We start from the raw sequence: 16926 nt of genomic DNA, 5'->3' as shown, positions 1-16926 counted from the left end.
TGCCACAAGCCCTGCCCGAGGCGAAGAGCCAGCATCTCCGCTCAACGCTGTCCGCAGGCAAAGGAAAAATCAGAATGGTCCCTGCCGAATACCACTTTTGGCTGCGAAAGTCCTCCCTGCCTGCCGCCAGCCTCATTCGAGCTATTGACATCCGGACTCGATGAGGCAGGGGCATAGAACCCTTCACTTAGGCAGTGGTACTACTCCTGCAGTCTTTCTATTCCATCATTATTTATTGATTTTGAAGTGTACACGATATGAATCCGTTTTCGTTATTGCACTCATAAGGTTGACGGCGTTAAGAGAAATATATGTGTGATATTTCCGAAAAAAGTTGTAGGTGTGTCTGTTTTCGTGCGAAGGCTCGCCAAGACGAAGACAGCGCGAAGTCGCGGTACGACGCGCGAAATTGGATGAATAAATCGGCCGCTGAACGCATGGAGATAGGTCAATCTTCTACAAGGGGTGGTAAAAGAGCGGCTGCAAAATGTTGACGCCAAAACTGAAAGCACGCTCCTCATGTGCAGATTTGGAGGTATATCGCCAACTTTACTGATCATGTGTTGAGATCATCTGTTCATCAGGTCAGTTACACAATTCATGTGAATCGTTTATTTCTATTTGATAATACAATATTCCAATATCACTCTTCCCTTGTGTCAATGCTTATATGGCTGTGTATGGGCATTTAAAATGCGAATTCAGATGCTCATTTTAAACCTATTAGTGCGTGAGCAGTAACCTGATGGGTACCAGCCCCGAGCAAAATCGTACCCCTCATCGTCGTCTTCTACGTAGCACAAATCCTTGCTTTCGCACTGATTCGAAGGAGGTAAACGTTCGCTGAGTTTATCACCTTTTGTACATCTGTATTTTGCATCTATGCTTTAATGCATTCCATGATTTGCATCCTGCGCTTGTAATTTTTATTGTTTGTGCTCGTACTTTTTACCATTAAATTTTTCTTCGCATGAACTTGTGCCCTTAATTAGTATATTATCACTCTACATAATTACCTCCCTGGCTCCATTCCCGCCTGCTAAAATACTGAAAACGGAAGTGCAGTACTCATAAACACAAATACAATAAATGGATGTAGTTTCTTCGGTGTCACTGTAGCTTAAGCTGGGATGTAATGTTGGGCGAACGGTTGCAGCTTATTTTTTGAACCCTTCGCGATAATCTCCGCTTAACTGTCTCGTTGTTGGCATGAAAAATGAATGCAACAAAACCACTTTGTTAAGGCTGATGCCTGCCTGCATTACGGCAGCTCCCGTAGGGCTCCGCTACATGTGTTTTAGTTTTCTTCTTCCGTATGCGTAGGTAAATTAAAACGTCAAAAATTCACTAATCCATTTTCATTGCGACTTGCTCTGACATTCCTGAGAAAAAACATGTATAATTGAGTTATAGCAGTGTTGAGTCACAGTGCGTATACACGAGGACCTGGAAGAAATTGCATAATCCTTCCTCCGGGAGGGCAGGAATTCTTATTGTGTAATCTAGTCTTGTTCTTTTCCAAGACAAGAACAGGATGATTTCCTTCCAGCGGATAATAATTTGTGAAAGGGTTAGTCGCCACTCAGAATCCGTGTGACACCAGCCGTTACCTGACCAGATAGTGAGTGAGTGTATAAAATCTGGGACGCAGCAATCACTCCGGTAACTTATTTCGCGACTCAGATTGTGCATCGAGTGCGTTGTAGCCATTTCTTCCGCAACGTTGCTTCAATTTTGGGGGCACGCTCAAGAGTCGACAGAACATTGTTGTGCACGGCGCTAAAACTGGTGTAATGTATCTAAGGGAAATCGCCGCTACGGAGCAAGTTTTGAACTTATGAATAGTTGCTGATATTCTTACCCGGATGCGGACATACTCATCTTTAATGGACAAGCTTCTGGGAAAGCTGCATTACTTCTCTCAAGCCATGTTATATTGCGTTAAAACAAGGACACGTAAGAGAAGAACACAAGCACAAGACGAGCGCAAGCAGCTATACCCAACTACACCCGACAATAACTCCTGTTAACTTCATTCAGGTTGACACTAAAGACTAAATACTCTATAAACCAATCCTGAAGCAGATAGACCGAACAACACATACGGCTGGCTTACGATACAGGTAATGGTCACACTGTATGCTAAAGGTGTCTGTAATTAGCGCAGTATTACTCAGCTGTTCGCGTTCTCTGCAGAAAAAAAATAGTATACACAATTACTGACGCTCTTTTCACGCCATACGATGGAGACGTACATGTCCCCGACGAACTTCCTGTCCTAAAAATAAACCACGGCAACCGACTCCCCATTCAGGAGCCAATCAGCGCGTGTTGCTAAGGGTCAGGCATGGACAGGTTAAGCCAGTACACAAGGGCCTCGGAGACAGCGGTACATTTTCGACCGACAGCATAAGCAAGTGTCTAAGCGTCGCCTAATCCGCTGGGCCCTTCTGCAGTCTCTTTAGCTGTCCACAGTCTGCACAACGGAATGAACAAGTTGAATAACAGAATAGAGACCTGCATAATCACATATGCGTGCAAATCTTGAAGAGTAGTGTCTAGCAGATAGAGGCCTAAAATTAAGAGAAATAAAAGGAGAAATTAGGAAACGACATAAAAGGGAGATCTTTATACCCAACAGACCTTCAAGGCTTCTTCCACGCTGGGCACAATCTCTTCCGAATTACGCACGTAGGGCGGAGCAGGATTATGCGGTGCAGAGTTCTCAGCTCTTCTGGGAAAAGAGCTCTTCAAACCGCTGCTTGCTTGCTCGACAAGAACAACTAATGTAAATGTTCTCTGGGATCTCGGAGTGCACTTCCAAAAATTTACGAGGAACTTAAGCGGCTAAAGTGGGGAAAGGTAAAAGCCTGAGTGCTGCATTCTGCTACGCGATTGTTCACTTCACATTCTTTTGGTGCACTAATTAACTGCCAATTAATGACGCTTAATCTTTTCCTTTAGGAGTGGAACGCGGCAGCGTGTTGTAGCGCTGCCAGGGGGTCCACGGAACGCCACCGCCCGTTCGGCGCGATGCGTTGCCCTTTGAACGCAACGCTTTTTGAGGAAAGGAAATGGCGCTGTAATTCTCTGTCATCCCGGTGGACAGCTGAACCGCACCGTAGAGGAAGGGAGAAAGTGGAGTGAAAGAAGAAAGAGAAAGAGGGGCCGTAATGCAGAAAATGAAAATTGTATTTGAGTAAAGGAAATTAAGCAGTAACTGTCTTACATATCTCGGCGGACACCAGTCGAAAATTGTATTTGAGGAAAGGAAATTGCGCAGTAACTGTCTCACATATTTCGGTGGACACCCGTCAAAATTCGCGCGCAGTGACGTCACGACAATTTCGACCAATCTGAAACGCGGACAAATTTGTTAACACGCCTTGGTCACGACAGTATAAGCCATTAAAGACTTTGGCCTTAATATTCACTGTCATCACGGGCTTTCTTCCATTTTCTAAACTACCACGTGGTTTGTGCAGTCCCTCAGGGAAGTTTATTCGAGAAGTTCCCAGAATAAAAGAATAACCTTGATCAGGTCACGCGACACTCAACTCATTTGGCTTCCCGTGCCTAGAACACTCGTATTTACATAAATCTTTGTTGCTTTTAGCTGGGTCATCCGGTACGAAAGAATTTTAGTGTACCTTTCCCCATTATAGGAACTTCAACGAAGTTTTCTGTTCTTGAATTTCTATCCAAAATGATGAGCCGCCTACGCTCGGATATCAAGCATTACCGTCTGGAAGACCAAGAAGCAAGTTTGGGTGAACAAAAAGGAAGATGATCGAACGTTCTGTCACGTGCCAGCAGCGCTATCAAAGAAGCCATCTTGGGCCACGGCAGGATTCGAAGGCACACTGACAACACTTACGGAGCAGTTACGACTCCATCACCCGAAACCCGGCCTAGCGAATCCGCAAAACATTGGAAAAAAGCGGACATGGACACGGTGGCGACTGTCTACCAAGCTCGGCATTCGATGATCCTGGAAGCTCGAGCACCACCGGGACCAAAGACTCTGCCACCGCCTCTTCTTGATCGCCTGTCCTCCGTCTCGTCGGAGGGCAGAGAGAAATGGCTGGGACACTGGACCCGAATGCACATGAGGCTGTCCGAAGGCAAGGAGGCTTGGTGCGTCCAGACTGAAGGCCCCCCAGCGGCAGTGACACCGGAAGAACTGTTCTCGAAGTGGCCCTTCACCAGCCTGTACCAGGAGAGGGAAATCACGGAGCAAGCTCAACAACAAGGCAAGGCTGCTGGCACCAGGGCGCTTGGAGATCACTCACTGTTCGCCATGCTGTCCCGGATGCCTGGAAGCACGGAGGCAGGACCACTGCCTACGTCTACCGCAGCAAGTGCCGTGCCTGCTCCAGCTGACCCATCGACCTTGGTTGCCACTTCATCCGCGTCCTCTACCCAATAACGGCAACTGTCAGCCCGCATCAGCCAAAGGTAAGCCCGAAAACTTGGAAAGACCCGACATTTGTCTGAAGAGACTTCGTGGTCTTTGTTGGAGGACGAAACTGCTATGCCCCATTTTCATGCTTCCACTTCTGTTTTTTTTTCTACAGAGAAACCGGAGGCAGACGGAACTTCAGCCGCTCGCTGTCCCACCAGAGAGCTTCTTCTGCGGCGACGTGGTGGAACGGCCAGCGAAGAAAGACTGCCTCTTGGACTCCTCTTCGAGAACATCTACCGGCCACTTCCGCGCAGGGCCTGCAAGGGCACGGCAGAAGTCGACACGGCTTTCGGCGACTCGTGGGACCGGCTCGGGACTTGCCACAAGCCCTGCCCGAGGCGAAGAACCAGCGTCTGCGGTCAACGAGGTCCGCAGGCAGTGTAGAAGTCAGAATGGTTTCTGAAAAACACCACTGTTGGCTGCGAAAGTCCTCCCCGCCTGCCGCCAGCCTCATTCGAGCTATTGACGCCCGGACTCGATGAGGCAGGGGCAAGGAGCCCTTCTCTTACGCAGGGGTGCCCCACCTGCAGTCTTTCTTTTCAATCATTATTTGTTGATTTTGAAGAGTAAATGATATGAATCCGTTTTCGTTATTGCCCACAGAAGTCTGGGGGCGTTAACAAAAATAAATGCATAATATTTCCGAAAAAAAGTTGTAGGTGTGTCTCTCTGCGGCCGAAGGCTCACGAAGACGAAGTCGACGCGAAGTCGCGGGAGGTCGCATGAAATTGGATAAATAAATCGGCCGATGAAGTCATGTCGAATAGGTTGATCTGCAAAGAGAGGTTGAAGAGCGGCTGCAAAATATCGAGGCAAACCCGGAAAGCACTCTCCTCATGCGCACATTTGGAGATTGCATACTTCGACAGCTTTGTACATCATTGAATGACCGCGAACTTTTACGATCATGTGTTGCGATCTTGTGTTGATGAGGTCAGCTATTCAAGTAAATCGTTTATTTCTATTTAATAATACAAAAAAATGGCAGAGGCTTAGCTTGGTTAAGCCCGGAAGGTTGGGAAAGCAAACTACGAGCAACTTTAGCGACTAAAGTAGTGGAAGGCGACAGCCTGAGTGCTGCATGGAACGCCGGAATTAGCCTGAAGTGCTACTGAGGTGTCCACTAAACCACAGAGTTGGTAAGGCACCTTTTCTTTCCTCCAAATCACAGTCTACTACGCTATGTCAGAGCGCATCAATGAACGCCGGAATTAGCTTAGCGGAATTAGCTTAGCTTAATGACTAAATACTAATCAACTGCTAATTAATGACGCTTAAGCTTCGCCTTTAGGAGTGGAACGCGACAGCGTGTTGTAGCGCTGCCAGGCAGTCCGCGGAACGCCACCACCCGTTCGGCGTGATGCCTTGCCCTTTGAACGCAACGCTTTTTGAGGAAAGGAAGTGGCGCAGTAATTCTCTGTCATCTCGATGGAAACCCGAACCGCACCGTACAGGAAGGGAGGAACGCCACCACCAGTTCGGCGCGATGCCTTACTCTTTGAACGCAAGGCTTTTTGAGGAAAGCAAATGGCGCAGTAATTCTCTGTCATCGCGGTGGACACCCGAACCGCACCGTAAAGGAAGAGAGGAACGCCACAACCTGTTTGGCGCAATGTTTTGCCCTTTGAACGCAATGCTTTTTGAGGAAAGAAAATGGCACAGTAATTCTCTGTCATCTCGGTGGACACCCGAACCGCATGGTAGAGAAAGGGAAGAACGCCACCACCCGTTCGGCGCGAAGCTGCTGGCGGTTGTATGCCGGTCCTGTAGGAGGGTTTAGAGAGTCTCGTTAAATCTCGTACGGTGCCCGGATGCTCTCGTTTCAGGCCCCAGCTGTGTGGAATTCAGTGCCCGGATGTTGGCTCTCGGTCTAGGCATGACGTCACCCCACTGCCGCCAACGAGAGCTAAAATTAGCTGTGGCTTAGCTCTGGTTAAGGCTCAGTGATTGCGAAATCAATAGCTCCCTGGCTGCACTTGGCTCTGCTGGTGGTTTGGCATGGCTTCGCCTTTTGTGCAACTGAAGGATTTACTCTGGACACAACATGGTTTCTACTGTTTGTTTATTCCAATGAACACGCTTTGGTGGTCCGTAAAGTAGTCTCTCTTGGTCTGAACACTAGTAATTACATAGCCGTCATTATATCGCTCTATGCACTAGTCATAGACGATTCTTCAGCATTCAGAGAGTCCATGAAACTACTCTCGCTCACTGAACTTGTAGAACGACGCCGAACTCGCCATTCTGCGGCATAGGCGCGTTGCTTAGCCAACCGCTCTTGCCTTCATCTGTCTCCTCGGCACGGCGCCGGCGTTTGGGCGCAGCACGTCGCTCCAGCGATGCCTTGTACAACTCCTCAGACATGACTAAGCTGAGCGCGCCTGCGGCGTCCCGTTTATCCTCTCCTAGCGAGCGCCCTCACGCGGCGGGCCGAGGAGGCCGTCACGTGGTAGCCGCCGCGCCGAGCGAAGGAACGACTACGGCCGAAGAGACGAGTTGGGGCCCCTGCTCTCCTCTGGTCGTGACGTCACGCTGTCACGTGGTCGTGCGCCGAGTGAAGGAACGACTACGGCCGAATAGACGAGTTGGGGCCTATGCTCTCCTCTGGTCGTGACGTCACGCTGTCACGTGGTCGTGCGGCGCAGCTGCGCCGGAGCGAACGAACGACCTCCACCGACGGCAGAAAAGTGCTAGCAGTATTGCTTTCGCAATAATATTCTATTATGACTCTGACCGAGTGTCGATGATTATACGGCAGCGCATGGACATTAAAAGCGCGCATTGAAATGCGCATTTTAAACCTATTAGTGCGCAAGGAAATGCGTTTTTAAAATCTATTAGTTAGCAAGAAAATGCGCATTTTAAACCTATTAGCGCGTAATCGTTAATCCGATGATGATGTCCCTAGGTTTAATCCGATGGGTACAATCCACGAAAAAATCGACCGTATAATCGTCGTCTTCTACGTCGCAAAAATCCTTTTCGCACTGATTCGAATGGAGTAAACATTCCCTGAGTTTATCATCTTTTGTATACCAGTATTTTGTATCTATGCTCTAATGCATTCTATTATTTGCACACTGCGCTTGTCATTTTTATTGCGTTTGTGCTCGTATTTCTAACCTTTAAATTTTGTTCCTAGCTTGAACTTATGCGTTTAATTAGTATCTTATCACGCTATATAAATCTCTGCCTCGCTACCTTCCTGCGCATAATAATCCTGAAAACGGAATCGCAGTATTCATAAATACGAATAAATAAATGGGTTTAACTTGTTCGGTATCACTATAGCTTCCAGCTGGGATTTAATGGTACGCGAACACCAATGCAGCTTATTTCTGAACCCTTCGCGACAAACTGCACTTAACTGCCTCCTTGCTGGCTTGCAAAATGAATGCAAAAATAAACTCAATTTTTAAGGCAGATGCCTGCGTACATTACAGCAGATCCCGTAGGGCTCCGCTGAATTGGGAGTGGAGGGGCTTTTCATTAATTGTTTTCAGATTTCTTGAGTAAACAACATCTCGCGCGGTTTTTCTAAAGAAAAGTGCTCTATACCATGCGATGCTGTGAGCATTTTGGGTCCCTGCTTTATTATTTTTTTTCTTGGAAGCAAACACTTGTAGGTGCAGACGATGCAATCCGCGCAGCCAGAAATGTAGTTGGCGCTTTCTAAATTAAAATTTATTCCGAGACCGAAATTACATGGAGATCGTAATTGGAAAGTCATGAAGAGCGCGGAAAGAAGCAATGCCACCCATTTATAAAGAAGCTGGGTGGGAATATAAAAGGGGCTACCAGTGTTGTGTGCGCGCGAAACCAAGCACGCGTGTTATCCTGTACTGCCTGCGCATGCTCACTGTCCGGCTATCTCTTATCGGGTAGTCCGTGCTGGCTTTAAAAGACCGCTCGCACGGGCCCACCGCGCTCAGTATGTAACCTGTTGGCTGCCTGCCAAGTAGCAGGAATAAACGTTCCTTCGATGCTACGTCTACGCAGCCCAGCTCTTGGACGCCAGACATGACAACCAGAAGCGAAAAAGTGTCTTAACTGCCTCATTCCAGAGGAACACTTGGGTCGCCAATTGGAGGGAAGGCATGAGGGAGGCAGAAAAATGGGGGAGAGAGGGGACGTAAGAAAAAAGGAGCTACTACTGGGGCTAGTTGGTTTATGATCCTTATAGTTTTTGAAAGCGCGAACTGAGCGAAAACTCCTGCCCGTCTCCAACTTGGATATCAAGCTGTTTCATCTGGACGACGAAAAAGCTGCTTTGGGTGGAAATGAAGGAAGACGATCGAACGTTCTGTCACGTGTCAACTGCGCTAGCAGAGGAGCCATGTTGGTTCGTGGCAGGATTCCAAGACACATTGACGGGTCCTCGAATCAGCCAACGCCAGCCGCCATCCTGCATCAGCCAACGGTAAGCCCGAAAGATTGTAAAGAGCGGACGTTCGTCTGACGAGACTTCGTGGTCTGCTTTGTTTGCGGATGGTATTGCTATGCCCGACTTAAAGGCTTCCATTCCTTTTTTTTTTTTTGTCAAGAGGAACCGGAGGCAGACGGAACTTCAGCCGCTCGCTGTCCTACCGGAAAGCTTTTACGGCGACGCAGTGGAACACCCAGCTATGATAAACTGCTTTTTGGAGTCGTTGGTGAGAACCTCTACCGGCGACTTCAGCAAACGGCCTGTAACAGCACGGCAGAACTGGACACGCCTTTGGCCGACTGGTGGGACCGGTTGGGGACTCGCCACAAGCTCTGCCAGAGGTGAAGAACCAGCGTCTGCGCTCAACCCTGTCCACAGGCAAAGTAGAAGTCACAATGGTCCGAGCCAATGACCGCTCTTGGCTACGAAAGACCTCCCTGCCCGCCACGCGCCTCATTCGAGCTATTGACACCCGTGCTCGATGGGGCAGCGATAATCAGCCATTCACTTAGGGAGGAGTGTTCTCCCTGCATCCTTTCTTTTTCATCATTATTTATTGGTTTAGAAAAGTACGTTACAAGAATTTGGTTTCTGTCTTGCCCTCGGAAGCCTGGGGACGTTAAGAGAAATAAATGCGTAATAATTCCGAAAAATGTTGTAGGTGTGTCTGTTTGCGACCGAAGGCTCACGAAGATGAAGACCGCGCCAAGTTGTGGGATGACGTTGAGCTTTGGACTGAAGATTCAATTTAGAGTTCCATTTAGTTTTCATCACAAGAAGGTTATCACCAGTTCGCTTCACAGCGAGACCCTGTCCATTGTGTCTGTCTCCGCTGTAGCACTGCAGCAACAGGAAGCCTGCGTATCTGCCGAGCCCTAAACTAAGCAATGAGAGAGTGATCTACCTACTAGACATTAGTAGCGCAGTAGTACACAGCTGTTCGTGTTCTTTGCGGAAAAGATATACAGTCGTGCCCTGTTAAACGACCTACGTTAATATGGACGCCAAGAAGTATGGACGGTTTTTCTGGGGACGAAACCTTTTCAATCTCTCTACCGCTCGTTAAAATAGAAACTCGCTGTCTGGACAATGGACAGGGTGAAAATGCACGGAACCTATTGGGATACATGTATTGTGTCCTGTTAGTGTGGACAACGATGAGAATAAAATCCCGTATTCCCCTAACAGGTTATCTGCCCCTTATAATGTAAGTGCAGAACACCAACGAAAGGCAGCGCGAACGTGAAAATGCCGTCGTAATGGCCTTTTGTGTGTGTGTGTGGTTTCATGCTTTAAAATGGAAATGAAACCGGTCGACACGCATTAGCATTAGCCGCATTGCATGAATGGCTGCGAAAATTACCTGTATGCTCAGTTTAATATCACATTCAGTAGTTGTCAGCGGAGTGAGTACAGAGTTCTTTGGATGTGAACAGTCGTAGCAGAAAGTACTACCCCACACCAAGAGGCTCTGCCATGCGCCTCATGGACCACTAGGTGCTTCAAACGTGCTTCAACCGACACCGCATAAATTTCAAGATAATGGAGACCAGAATAATGCGCCTTGAGCTGCTAAGATTTCCAGATTTCCACTTAACTGCCGGCCAATATGCACAGAAGCAGCCTGTAGAATTAAAATGTTTTTTTTTTTTCAAAATATTTCTTTTGGTTTTCTTCATGATTCATTATTACGGACGACTCGCATTATGGGCAGTCTTGCTCGGGAACCACGGTGTCCATTCTAACTAGGGACGACTGTATACTCATTTACGGACGCGATTTTCAAGCCAAACCATCAACACTTGCAAGACCCGGAGACCATGAACTTCTCGTTCTAAAAATAAACCACGGCAACTGACTCCCCGTTGAGAAGCCGATCAGGGCGCGTTGCTAAGGGCCAGACATGGACGTTATTAGTCAGCACACAAGGGCCTCGGAGACAGAGGTACATTTTCGACAGAAAGCCCAAACAAGGGTCTAAGCCTCGCCTAATCCACTGGGCCCTTCTGCATTCTCTTTTGCCGTCCAAAGCCTAGACAACGGAACGAGCAGGTTGAATAAGAAAATAGAGCCTTGCATAGTCACATACGCATGAGAATTTTGAAGAGTAGTGCCAAGCTGACACAGGCCTATAACGAGAAGAAATAGAAGGGCAAATTAGGAAACGACATAAAAGAGGGATCTTTGTACTTGGCAGACCCTCAAGGCTTCTTGCGCGCTGGGCACAATCCCTTCTGAATTACGCACGTAGCGCGGAGGTGGCCTATGCGGTGAAGAGATTTCAGCGTTGTTGAGAAACGAGCTCTTCAAACCGTTGCTTGCTTCTACAAGAAGAACTAATACAACTGTTCTCTCGGATCTCGGAGCGCACTTCGAAATACTCATTGTCATCGCGGCCTTTCTTCCATTTTCGTAAACTACCACGTGCTTTGCGCAATCCCTCGGGGGAATTTATTCGAGACGCTTCTTTTCTGATGGGTACTCCCATTTTAGCGTGTCTTCTTTGCCGAAACGCCAGGGTCTTTTGAAAAGTGGCACGCGTTGGAGCACTTTGAAAACAAGAACTGAAAAAAGGCAACTGTCTGACGGGTCACAAAATCCAGCTTTGTAAGTATTAGCCGTTGGTTCGGAACGGAGAGGGATAAGATTAAAGGAGGCTGTTTTTTAGGCACAGCGAAGCACGTGCTTGACATCAGGTATATCTGTTCAGAGCCCTCGACAAGGAGGAACAAAAAAGTGTAGCTTTCGGTGCCATGAAGGCAGGAGCCAGACAGTGTTTTGTTACTCAGAATAAGCGTAAACTGGTAATTGAAATAGGTACCAAACTTAGAAACGAGTTCTCACAAAACAGCTCGTATTGCACTTAAACAATGACAGAAGCGGCGAAATTTGTGTTCCGTAGCAATAAAAACCGATACAGAAATTCAAACAGGAAAGAAACTGCAGGGAGACAATTACATTACGTGTGGGAAATGTGATAGTATATGCATTAGCGAATTTTATGACAGGCCACAATGCCGTTTTTTTCTGCGATGAGGCGGCTGAGAGGGGGCCGGTCTGAGACGTGACATATCACGTGATTTGATGACGCGGTAACTGTCTCGACCAATCCGCGAATTTCATAAGAGACCACCATTTCTTTCGTGATGAGGCTCCTATCTGCTTCGACGCAAGTGGAGAGAGGCGGCAGGAGAGCGGTGGCAGATACACGGCACCTGACCTTGACGTCATAACTGTCTCCACCAATCAGCGAACTTTATGAGAGAACAGGTAGAGAGAACAGTTGGGAAGGGGCGGGGGAGGGGGAAGTGGCAGCTGTGTCAGGTGGCACATCACCTGACCTGACGACATTATAACCGTCTCGACCAATCGAAGAATTTTTTCAGAGACCACAAAGCCGGCTCGACCAATGGGGGATTTTTATGATAGGCCACAACGCCAAGTTTGTTCCGTAATGAGGCATCTAATACTACCTCATTAATAAAGGCATAAAACACGGCTGTATAAGCTCAGGCTGCCTTTTATAGGCGACCATATGGTGCCCACTTATATTCGCCAACGGTGCCCCGGGACAGCAGCAAACCATTTTCATTGCTCATAACGAGAATTTTGCGTGCAAAAAAAGACACGCGGGTTTGCAGAATCGATAATGAATCTGTATTTTATACCACATTAGCTCCGACTTCCAAATATACCCGTACAACTCCCCAAACTACGAATGAAATGAACATGTAGTGTGCATTTCAGAAACAGAAATCCATGCTAAGCTCTGTGCGCTTGAGTTTATTTCGCAAATCTATAAGCTCTGTCTAATTGCATCCGAAATGTTTTTGCGACGAGTAGAAGGAGGTGGCATACTTAATGACTACTACATATGTTAATGATATTTTTGCGAATCGACGCAAAAGTATAAGCAACTGGAATTCATTATCTCTTTGAGCGCCTCTCGTAGGCTTTATTAGGTATTGCAAGGATTTCGGGACAGCTTTCAGCATGTGCAGCTAATCCTAAAAGCCTATAACGTTCTGTTCAGCAGCCACTCGGTCAAGCTACTTCTCTTTTACGTGACGGATGACGTCAACACTCTGTTTCTGAACATCCACAGCCGTGTCTTACGTGATGGGAACCAATGGAACCAGAAGTGCCTGTCCCGAATTCCTGGTAATCGTAAAGACGCATGTGAGTTTGGAATAACTGGACCATACGCGAATTGATCGCCCAGCAACAAAGGCAAGCAATGAAAAAAATAGGGACGATCAGTTGGATCGAAGCGGAGAAAATGAGATAGTATTCCAATATTTTATTCCCCTCTTGATTCTATCCCAATTCCGGTTGTGTTCACCTCGCTTTTTTCATTACTTTTTGCTAAAATCCATCTTAGTCATTTTCATACAAAAGCCATTCTTAGTCCAGCGTCTCTCTCCTCTCTGCTACAAGTGGAGAGGGTGAGAGGTAGGGGGAGGGGGAGGCAGCTAGGGGAACGGGGGGCGGATGGCAGTGGTAGGTGTGGCCGGTAAGAGGCGGTGGTACCTGGTTCTTCGGTCCCAGGAGGCTTCTGCGCTATCGTATATGAATGGAACACAGCGGTTCAGGCTAGAAGGTGGCTATGCACCGCCAAGGAAATGGCGCAAAGAAAGACGAAGTACCACTGTACGAGGGCTCGTCCTATGGTACTAGCACCAGAGGTTTCGCACTGCATCAAGTTTGCGAATGCCTCCGCAATTGCATAATTTCTACCTGCAGATTCCCTTGCTAATGGTATCCAAAATTTCCGCATTGCAATATCCATCAGCAATTTTTCTTGTATTCAATTCTCTAATCATTTCGCCCGTTTATTTTTCCAATTAATTTTTTATTTTGATTTATTTTTAAATTGTAAATCCACGTTTAATTCCTCTGAATTTTTACCCAAAGTTAAATAATTAGCTTGGCAATCAAAGTTAAACGATTAGCTTGGCCCCAGTTTACCTTATTTGGACTCTCCTCACTGAACCCTGGCCTATCCCCCGTCGTGGGTATATGCCATGCTACCAAGGTAACAACAATCACAACCTCCCCTATTGTGCTGCGCCCTTTTTCGAGCCGTTCCTTCGAGACATCTGGAAAGTTTTTTTTTTTTCTGAGCAGCTATTGCGGAAGCCTCAAGACCCTATCCATAAAAAGAGGTAAGTTCGGGACAGATCAGATCAGATTATTATTTCACGGTTGGCCAATTTTTTGTGCGCGCGTCTCGCTAACTCTGCGTTGGCGGACGCAAAGAGGAACTGGGGTTAGGATTTGAGAACCAAACACTCCCACAAACATTCCTGTGAACCAGTGGCGTTCCACGGGGACTATGCATTACTGCTTAAAGAATGATGCGTGCTCCCTGCTCTCCGTTCTCTCTTCCCAGAATTTCTTTGAATTGAAGCATCCTTCATAACATAGCTCATGTACTACGTCTATGCTGTTAGGCAAGAGATAGTGCGGTAAAAACACCGTTGGCACACAAATCAGATAGAAAACGTACCGCGGCTCAGATCGCAACGGTTGTCACTTCTAAAACAATCAATTTTCTTGTAACTTTTTCTTTTTTCTCCGCGCTGGTTAGCTAACCAAAACCAACTAAGGTTGACCCCTCCGCCTTTACTTTTATACTTCACACACTCTTTTTTCACCTCTCTGGTGTGTTAACTGTGCGATGTCAGTGCACGTTAATGAATACCAAATGGTTGAAAATCTTGTGGCGAGAAACAGCGCTTACACGAGACGGCGGAGTGCGGGGACGTGATGATGTCCCCAAATAACTCACAGCCCCTCACTACGGCATCCCCTAGTAGCCCAATTGCGCCTTTGTGACATTAAATCTCCAAAAAACCATACCGTGTCATGCTATGCTTTCCATGTTATGCCACATAGGGCCATACTATACCGCACCATATACTGTACCATATCATATAACGTACCATGCCTATCGTACCGTACCATTACATGCCATTATACAGAGCACCTTCCCGTACCATGCCATATCGTACCGTACCATACCATACCATACCATACCATACCATACCATACCATACCATACCACACCATACCACACCATACCACACCATACCACACCATACCACACCACACCACACCACACCACACCATAGCATAGCATAGCATACCATAGCATACCATAGCATACCATAGCATACCATAGCATACCATAGCATACCATATCATACCATACAATTTCATACAATACCATGTCGCACCATACCCTTCCATAGCGTACAATACTACCCCGCACAATACCCTTTTATCCCGAGACAAACAAGTTGCAGCGTGCCATTGAAGCATAGCGAACTGCCTCTCACATGCGAAATATTTCGCTGCAGGCAGCAGAACTCATTTCAGCATATCTTTGCGTCGTCGTTCATTTATTTATTTGTGTTTCTCCCTTTGATGTTTACAAAAGAGGCACCCAAGCTCGAACCGTGCCCATCTGTCGATAGCAAGGAACCGCCCCGGGGAGCCAATTTGCCTCTCAACTCAGACAGCGAATAACGGGACTGCGAAAAAGCGACGCAAACTGCGCTCTTTGACGAACAAAGCGGGAACAAAGACAAGCTTCCACCCTTAGTCCTATGTAAAACATACCAACGCTTACGGATAAGGAAATGTACAAACGAAACGAAACGGATCGTCTTTCCAATTCTGCCACGTGAACAGGGCGGGGCATGTGAGACGAAGGATGGACGCCCCGTCATACACGTGCGCGCTCCTATACGAAGAGACAAAGAGGGCAAACTTGAAGGCGTGGCTGTCGAATAGCATTACTGCACTTTCTATTGCAATGACGAATGGCAGGTAAACTTTATACCCAGCCACGATTTCTCCGACACCGAATAAAAAGCAGCATTTGGAGAGAAAACGGCGGTGGGGGGGGGGGGGGTGATGCGGATTAAGCATGGTCTTGACGGCCCCAAAGACGACGCATGAGACAAGAGAACCATATGCCTAACTCAAACTAACTTACCTAACGTTTTCTTCGGTATAATGAGAAGGACGGAAGAGGGTGGAATTGAAATGGGACACTCGTTTATCAAGAGCCCAGCACTAGTGGGCAGCCGGCCAACGGCGAAAGAATGAACAAATTAGAAATTGAATCCTTTACCTGAATGTCTTTATCAAGGTCCTAGCACCCGTGAAGAAGTCGAGCGGAATTTTTATAGCGGACCAAAAAGGCAGCGAACCTATTCTAACACCATGGCAGCGACTAAGCGTTCACCAAAGGCAGGCGACACTTTCAAGCGCATAACGATGCATCTGCATTTTTACATGGCAAAAAACTTTGATGACCATTATCTATTTCATCTAGCCGCTCGGAAGAGTTTCAGTTTGGGGTAAGCATTTGTAGAATGGTTTAAACCTTATCTACCGGAACTCATGCCCTACTATGCCATGAAGGGTTATTACACCGCTGTAAACAGCAACTGGAGATTTAGTTGGACCTGTAGAACACAAACAAAAATTGTAACACACAATTGAAACAGCGCAAGACCTGAGAAGAGATCAGAGGAAAGGAGGAAACGAACAGCACAGCGCAACGCAACCCGTTTCCTCCTTTCCTCTGCTCTCTTCTTAGGGCTTGGGCCTTGCGCTGTTTCAATTATATCATGCATAACCAAGTAGCCCATCACCTCGTCCTTTCATAAATTGTAACGACCTAGGAGCAAGACAAGCCTTCACTAAGCAGTAAAAGCGCTCTATTGGTAAGAAAGTCCCCATATTTTGGAAATATAAATGAGATTGATTTAACGTTCTTTGACTCCGCCCCGTCTTCACGATGCTTTCTTCAAGCCCAGAATGCTTTCTCGACTCACGAACAGTGTTTAACATCAGCATAAGATGACTGAGATGTAATCGCTTCAAATAAATTAAGCTCAATAATAGCTCACATTTCACACATGTCCCGTCTAAGTAGGTTTCGACTGCTGACGTGTTTAATTAGTTATCGCACTCCCACCCCCTTTCTCTGACCCCGTACTTTGCAAAGACTAACTTATTT

General features: G+C 47.1%; 2 protein-coding genes across 4 annotated transcripts in view; one reads left to right on the top strand and one right to left on the bottom strand.

Annotated features, from left to right (window-relative positions):
* LOC149330409 (cGMP-inhibited 3',5'-cyclic phosphodiesterase 3A-like) overlaps positions 1-16926 on the bottom strand; it is a 321644-nt gene that overhangs the window by 217504 nt on the left and 87214 nt on the right. The window lies entirely within an intron of this gene.
* LOC149330410 (uncharacterized) lies at positions 3906-5103 on the top strand. The gene is made up of 2 exons (XM_089560949.1): positions 3906-4458; positions 4578-5103. The coding sequence occupies exon 1, from the start codon at positions 3947-3949 to the stop codon at positions 4427-4429; it is 483 nt and encodes a 160-aa protein (XP_089417075.1). The 5' UTR covers positions 3906-3946; the 3' UTR covers positions 4430-4458; positions 4578-5103.

This window comes from Amblyomma mixtum, chromosome 9, assembly GCF_055824585.1.
Source record: "Amblyomma mixtum isolate Tamu chromosome 9, ASM5582458v1, whole genome shotgun sequence".
NCBI classification, from domain to species: Eukaryota; Metazoa; Arthropoda; class Arachnida; order Ixodida; family Ixodidae; genus Amblyomma; species Amblyomma mixtum.
The sequence above is the reverse complement of the archived record's forward strand: the minus strand, read 5'-3'. Positions and strand labels throughout refer to the sequence as shown.